This window comes from Bidens hawaiensis, unplaced genomic scaffold, assembly GCF_021521415.1.
Source record: "Bidens hawaiensis isolate Kalapana, Puna unplaced genomic scaffold, B.hawaiensis_p1.1 tig00010808_1, whole genome shotgun sequence".
Lineage (NCBI taxonomy): Eukaryota > Viridiplantae > Streptophyta > Magnoliopsida > Asterales > Asteraceae > Bidens > Bidens hawaiensis.
In genome coordinates this window covers 35808-43333 of record NW_027491830.1, presented here as the reverse complement: position 1 = coordinate 43333, position 7526 = coordinate 35808, and the positions used below count along the sequence as shown (strand labels likewise).

The 7526-nt window shown below is 31.2% G+C and overlaps 1 protein-coding gene across 1 annotated transcript; it reads right to left on the bottom strand.

The window, feature by feature from the left end:
• Positions 1 to 406: 406 nt before the first annotated feature.
• Positions 407 to 5073, bottom strand: LOC143536423 (uncharacterized). The gene is made up of 16 exons (XM_077030414.1): positions 4947 to 5073; positions 4191 to 4241; positions 3942 to 4117; positions 3789 to 3866; positions 3599 to 3710; positions 3445 to 3529; positions 3321 to 3372; positions 3169 to 3230; positions 1994 to 2103; positions 1810 to 1919; positions 1651 to 1719; positions 1503 to 1560; positions 1314 to 1387; positions 1162 to 1210; positions 814 to 893; positions 407 to 722 (listed from the first exon to the last, which is right to left on the bottom strand). The coding sequence occupies exons 1-16, from the start codon at positions 5071 to 5073 to the stop codon at positions 660 to 662; spliced, it is 1356 nt and encodes a 451-aa protein (XP_076886529.1). The 3' UTR covers positions 407 to 659.
• Between the last annotated feature and the right edge of the window lie 2453 nt (positions 5074 to 7526).

Sequence of the window (7526 nt, the reverse complement as noted above, 5' to 3'; positions counted from 1 at the left end):
ATTCATTATGGTAGTTTCATAGCTTCGAATATAGTTACGATTGGGCGCTTAAAATGGGGTGAGATCGCTGACATGTTTAAACCATTAACCAATATATAAATGAATTACGCAAGTTGTTTACAGACTACACAGTTTTAAGTCATTTAGGATTAATACTTTGACTTAAATAAATATACAAGTCATGTTCACAACTGACACCACTTATCATCCCATCTTATATATATTTTTTAATGTCCTTGAACCCATTTGAACTTGCAAGTCGATAATTTTAGCAGATATGTTCAAAATATTGGACCACATATAACAGAATTTAATAAACATCTAAAGAGTTTTAGAAACTAGAAAAAAAAATATATTATAAACAAAAACACCAAATGAATACTTTCAAGAAAAAAAGAACCAATGCTCTGCCCATACAGCCCATACTAGCTGAGAAGCTTAAACCACGCTTCCAACTTATTAAATTATGTTTTGACTTCTTCAACCATTAAAGCTTTCACACTTAAAATACTCAATAAACATCATAAGTCAAAGCATTGCCAGTTTCACATTGCAACCAGTCTTGAAAAAAAAACACCCATAATTGATTATATATTTTTTAACCCAAATATGTTCACTCAAACAAATGTGAACATTTTGTACTGATAAAATATAGGCATTTAGTAATCCAATGAGTTTTTTGATTGCTGAATTTTGGCATTATAAGCAGCGTCCATCTCATCCTGCAAAAACAGTTAATTGTTAGTTTTCAATACACAAATTAATAAATCGTTTTTTGATATGTAACACACTATTTATAACATTCTTGATTACCTTGCAAGATTTCAGCAACGGCTGCAAGAACGCTTCTTTAAAGTATCTGATTGACTTCCCCATTGAAGTTCTTTCCCATACTAGCATCAATCCACAAATGATAAAAACATTTTTCAAAAAATTAATTAAAACATCATAATAGTAACAAAAAAATGGTCGGTTTAGGTTCACCAGTCAGTCGGTCACAAGATGAGTCAATACTATAATAATGAATATGTATTACACATGAATGACAAAACAGATATCCTTAAAAATACATTGAATCTAACTATTCACATGTAAAGGAAGCTTTAAATTTGGAAAAAAATGATATATTGAATAAATGTTATGATATTTTGAGTAGCATACCTTTCTCGTCTTCCGCTTGCAAGCCTCCGGTGTTGATTTCCCTCAAAAGCTGCGATTCAGCAAAGAGAATATTATTTGTTAGTGAAAAAACAGATAATAAACAGAAATGTCGTATATTGATACAGAATAGCTTGCTAACAAATTATAATTACCTTAGAAAGTGTTGGCGCATTGGTAGGATCAAACTCATCACAAACGTTTGGGTCGATAGGAACACAAACGCGTCCTGAGAAAAAAAGATAAGACATTAAAGCATAAAATTTTTTTAAAAAAAATTCAAGATTGTGAGATTAACATTTTGGCATTTTGCATCATATACATGGATATTAATAATCACGAACCCGTTTTGGGGTGTACACAAAAAGGCGCCTTCAACAAATGGTTCATGTGTTTTGAAACCTAAGACGTGACCTCAAAAGGTTAAATACATTATAGCTATTACAAAATATAAAGTTGAGGATAAAAATGAAAATAAAACGGATTACTGACCTCCATATCAATCCTAGGATAAGTGTAAGAAAATACGATCTCCTCAACACATCTACGAAGCCCAGGTGTCTAACATGTGAAACAAAAACAAAGATTCAAAGGTCGTTAACGACAAATCATTAATTATTTAATTTATATTATTCAATATAATAAGCATACTTTTTTTTTGCTACACTGGTGTTTAAGTTGCTCCCATCGCACGATATTAATATCGTTTGCGTTAGACCGCCTTGTGCCTTGCCACTTACCTCTAAGCTCTGCTGTTACAGCTGCAAAATAATTTCAAATTATATAAACATTTCTTGGAGCGCAAATAAGACAAAATGTAATCCAGATTGCATACATTCATCAGGAATCATGTCCAGTATATTCTCATATCTTTCATCAGATAGTAACTGTTGTCTGCAAAGTAATTTATTCTCAAAGTAGTCACTCAGAACCTTATATGATCTCCTGCAGGAATAACACAAGATGCAAATATAAACAATGCAAAGGCCGGTTTTGCACTCAAACAAAATCAGATTCTGAAAATTTCGGTTTCTTAGGCTATTGAAAACTCCTTTCGGTTTTTGGTTTTAAACAGTTTTCAGTTTTCAAAATGGGTTCAACTTGGTCACGGATTTTTCGGTTTTGCCATTTGAGATTCATAATTGTTATCTGGCCTAAATTTTTATGGCTACACCATTTATTAAGTTTTTTGTTTTATAAATTGTTAAAAATGTATCACATTGCAATTCTATCTATTTAAGTGTGGTTTATATTGATATTAGTTATAAGTTTCTAATATTTTGTTTTTATGTTTTATGTTAAGTTTGGGCCTGTTCTGAATGTGGATGTGGGCTCGTAGCTGATTAAAAGTATGGGCTGTTGCTGTTAATGTCTAGGCCCGTTAAGCTGGTTCAAATTATAACCGTTAGGATGGTGCTTATAGAGTCGATTTTCAGACTTTTTATATAAGACTTTCTGGTTTCATTCTCACTAGTTCTCCATTCCAAAATCGGGGTTTGTCTTTGATTTTTTCTGTTCTTTATCAAAGAGATTAGTTGCAGATCATCTGCTAGTCTTTAACATATTCAGTTGTAAAACTGATGGATATTATTTTGTGGTTTGTTTCTCTGATTCGAATTGTTTCAGAGATTCATTGGTTGCAACAAGTTTGATTTTAATAAAAGTGATATTACTGGTTTGTGACATAAAATACTCAGTATTCAAAAATTAAAATATAATCTATAAAATCCATGACAAAAGTCAAATTTTCAGTTTTTCAGATCAGTTATAAAAGTTACTTTGGTATTTTCATTTTTCAGTACATGTGAAATGGTAACTGAACCGCAAATCCAGTATTTGTGAAAACATAAAACCAAACTCTCGGTTTTCAGTTGTCTGATTATCTATGTTCAGTTATGTTAGTTATTCCGTTTATGGATCAGTTATTTCGGTTACGGGTCAGTTATTTCGGTTTCATGTACACTCATAGCTAAAAACGAATGATTATTATACAAATTTTTAGATACTTACACGAGGAAAGGATGAAGTGCGGGACCCACAAGAGACACCTTTGATTTACTGTTACTGTTACCCTGTAAAGCAAGAAATGATAATACAAAACTCATATATAAAATTTTGCATAAATGCATGGTTATATGAGTATGTATGAACTAATATTAAACCTTGTACACGCGAAAATAATCGGCGATAGCAGACCTTTGTTCATTATTTAGCCTGAAATACAAAATTTCAAAACACATAATGATTAAACGTGAATTAATGGTTTTACAGGTTTTGATGTATTACCTTCTTGCTCTTGTGTCACAAACCCAACAGTGGACACCACGACGACCACTGTAAACCCAAAGAATATGATTGAATCCAAAATCATCTGAACCAATCAGACATAATTAGTGTATACTCATATAATACATACTACATAAAAAAATATACTTTATACCTCTAAGAGCGGTATCAATCACTTTAATGGCAACGTTCATCAAAGGCCAGCAGTCCATGCAAACATCTGCACCCGAGCAGCAATATCTGACATCATCATAATCGGAAATATCCTGGAAAACAAACATTATTCATGTTAACTAATAAAATATTTGCATTTAAAATCCATTCATAAAGTAAAAGAATCTTACTATATCAAACACTAGCTCTCTTTCCACAGGAGTGAAAATATTGTCCCCAGATTGTGCATATGCGTGCCTCTTTGCAGGCTGTTAAAGGATCAAAAAACATGTATTAATACGTAAATAATATAAAATTCACTTAATTAAGCAAAAGAATCTTACATCAACAGTATAAACGGGACCGATGTCTATTTTGAATGGGCATTGGTCTTTGATGGCCTTTTCAAGCTCACTGGCTTTCTCGAAAGACTGGAACCGCACGTATATATCATTATCTAATGTGAAAGAAAACTCTCGTCGCCCAAAATATGATTTGTCACACGAGGGATGACCCCTATCTGCATAAACAAGCAATACAACTGGTTATTATCATGAACCTTTGATCCAAATATATAAACATAATACGATTACCGTTTGCATATGCCATCCATTTGGACATATCTGCATGAGGAAAAAGCCTTCCTGTAAAAAACAAAATACATTGTAAGGATCAAATACAAACAGCTTTCAACGTGAAAGGCATACAAAGAACTAAAGTAAACATGCTAACACTAGAGTAAGTATTGTTACTCTAAAGTTTATGAACTAGTATAACAATTATTATTCAACTTCATATTTATGTACTGTAATTGCTCTATTCAAAACTACAGAGTAAATAATAATTACTCTAGTTACATTTAGCAGGTTAAATAACGTAGAAAATTAGAAAGTAAGTATGATCCTATTGAAGAATCCGGTAAAGCATATGTTAAAGGAGATTTTTTGAGAAACATGCATGCTGATGGACTGTGGTATCATTTTGGACATCTGAATTGATTTTTTAATTTTTACCACTTGGGATTGTTTTTGTCGAATAACGTTCATTTTGAGTCTGTTTTAGTATTCCTTTTTCTTTTTGCTAATGCGATGTCTTTTATGACACAGGTGGGCAATCAGGAGAAGTTAGATTTGGTGAAACATTACCAAAAACCAAAACCACCCTTTTTTTAATTGACCCGTTCCAGCCCGACCCATTTGTATATTCATTCATCTTACTTTGGAGCCTTATGAAAAACTACTAAATGCCCATAAACACAAACTACACTTTCATATACTCTTTTTAGTTATACGATACTTTGTTTGGTACAAGAAGTTTAGTGGTGATAAAATAAATGTTGAAGAAAGTACCGTAATAGAGTTTGAGGTAACTAGAATTGAATCCCTCGGGATAATAATAAGCATCATTGTTTTGGGGGTCAGGGTTATCGATCAACATATCATCTCTTCTTCCGTTTTCTGCTTCTTCTTTAGTCATAATTGAACTTTCCAAACCCTAATTAATAAAACACCTGTATTGTTTCTTGTTTCTTTCTTGGATCGGAAATGAAGATGAACAAGTGTTAGATTTGGGGGGAGATATGGATTTGGCGCCAAAACATTATTAGTGTTTGCCGCCAAAAAAGAAGAGAAGACGTGGTTGCTTGGTGGGTCTTTTTTTTTAATATAAAAATATATAAAGTGAAAGTGGAGAACTCTTTTCTACTATCGGTAAATTAACACAGAAAATACAAATGTAAATGTAAACTTACGGCTAACAGATATACCCAATGTTATCTTATTTTGGCAACCCAGCCGGCATTTAGAGCCCGATATTTTTATACAATTTGTTAGAACATTGTACCACCAAACATTTTTTTTTAAATACCGGCTCTAAATCCAAGTGATTTTTTATATTTTTTTCGACTTTTAACCTGATAGATAAAATTGAAATGAGTAAGCACGATAACGACAATTCGTTAACCAATCAATTTTGTATCTTGCAAATCCAAGTTGTTTTCTTTACATCTTTTATAATTGATTAAGTCCGTATATAAAGTATAAACTTTCTATTTGTCTCAATCATTGTTCATGTGTGATGCTTAATTGTTTATGAATATACTTTAGGTTATTTTTTAAGTTGAAGTTGTATGTATATGGAATTACAAAGTAGAATATTCAACACGGTTGAACATCCTGATACATCCCGGTTTAACCGATTGTACCATTTTTAAACAAAATCCAGTACGAGTAAAATACCAGTTTTAAAAACATTTGATACACCTATTACCTACGGCTGTTCAAAAAGTCTGACGCTTACGGCTCGCTCAAAAAGAGCTCGATTCTAAATGAGCTTGGCTCTACTCAGCTCGATTTCTAAACGAGTAAAGCTCGAGGCTGGGTCTTGGCTCGACTTGTTAGCTCAACTCGTTGACTTGTTTAGATTATGCCCTAAATTTTAATATCTATATATAATAATAGCATACCAAAAAATAAATAATTGAAAATTATGCATATATTATGCAATTCGATCTTTAAAACCTTGTAAAAAATTAACAAAAGTGAAATATATAAAGTTATAAATTATATAGTTTATAAATATTATAAATATGTATGTTAAAGTTATAATTTTGTCTATTATATATCAAAATTTATTAAATAATAAATATAAAGTAAAAAAATTAAAGGAGCCCAGCTCGACGAGCTCGAGCTAGGTTTTTCAACTCGATAAAAAAACCAGTCAAGCTAGGTTTTTCAACTCGATAAAAAACGAGTCGGCTCGGTTTTTTAACTCGATAAAAAAACGACTCGAGCTTGATTCAGCTTGATTCAATTCGAGCTTGACTCGTCTTGGCTCGATAAGAGCCACTAGATAATATTATTACCTAGTCCTATACTCCTAGTTCTTTAGCCTAGTCTTAGTGGTTTCTGGATCTTTTTATTGGGCTTGTTGCTTAGCCCAAACATACCCACTTGGACCGTATCATAAAAGAATAGTCTTGTTACCCTATTTTTTAAGTATTTTCAACCCCATTTTTATAAACATGTGAGTGAGCTTTATAAAATATATATAAATATGTGAGTGAGCTTTATAAAATATATGGTATAGTTATGATATATGATATAGTTATGAGTGGTTGTAAGTAAATGATACAAAAATGTTATATGGAAAAGTTAAATTTTGGTTTACACTACCACTTGTCACTCTTACATTAAACCTCACAATTTTTAACAAATTTATAATAGTTACCATTCTTAAAACTTATACTTCAAAATCTATTAATTTAATATTACTTCTTTTTTTTTTCAAACATGATATTTATAAGTATCTTTTACTTTAAAAATGTTTTAAAGACTATTGTATAACGACTGTATTAATAGTGTTTAACGAGTTTATTGTTTATTGTATACTGATTATTTATTAAATATTGTATTTTCTGAAAGTTGTTGCGAGTGGATGAGATAAAATGTAATATTAAAAGTATAAAAAAATATTATTTAATTAAAAAATAGAGAAATCATGTAGTGATTTTAGTGTAATTATACGGATATATATAATGAATGGGTTGGTAAGACTCTTAAATGAATAAAGCCACAATTACATTGATAGTTCCTAACGCTTTCGTAAAGTAACAAGATTGGGTATTAAGGTTTAAAACTCACATTTACGGGTAATAAGGTTTTAATTTTGTAACAATGTGAGGGACTAATTTTAACTTCCGTTAAATGTTAACAGAAATGATGAGCGTGTGCAAAATAGCCGAGGACATTCTTGTCATTACACGTTCTCACTCAAATTGCCATACCGTATTTTTACAACTTATATGACGTGCAAGTTAAATGCAAATGCATTATCATAAGGCAAAAATGATTTTTATCCATTTGTCTTCTAAATATTATACTTTTTTTTATCATATGTTGCATCAATTGCCAATAATGTACCGCTTCCGT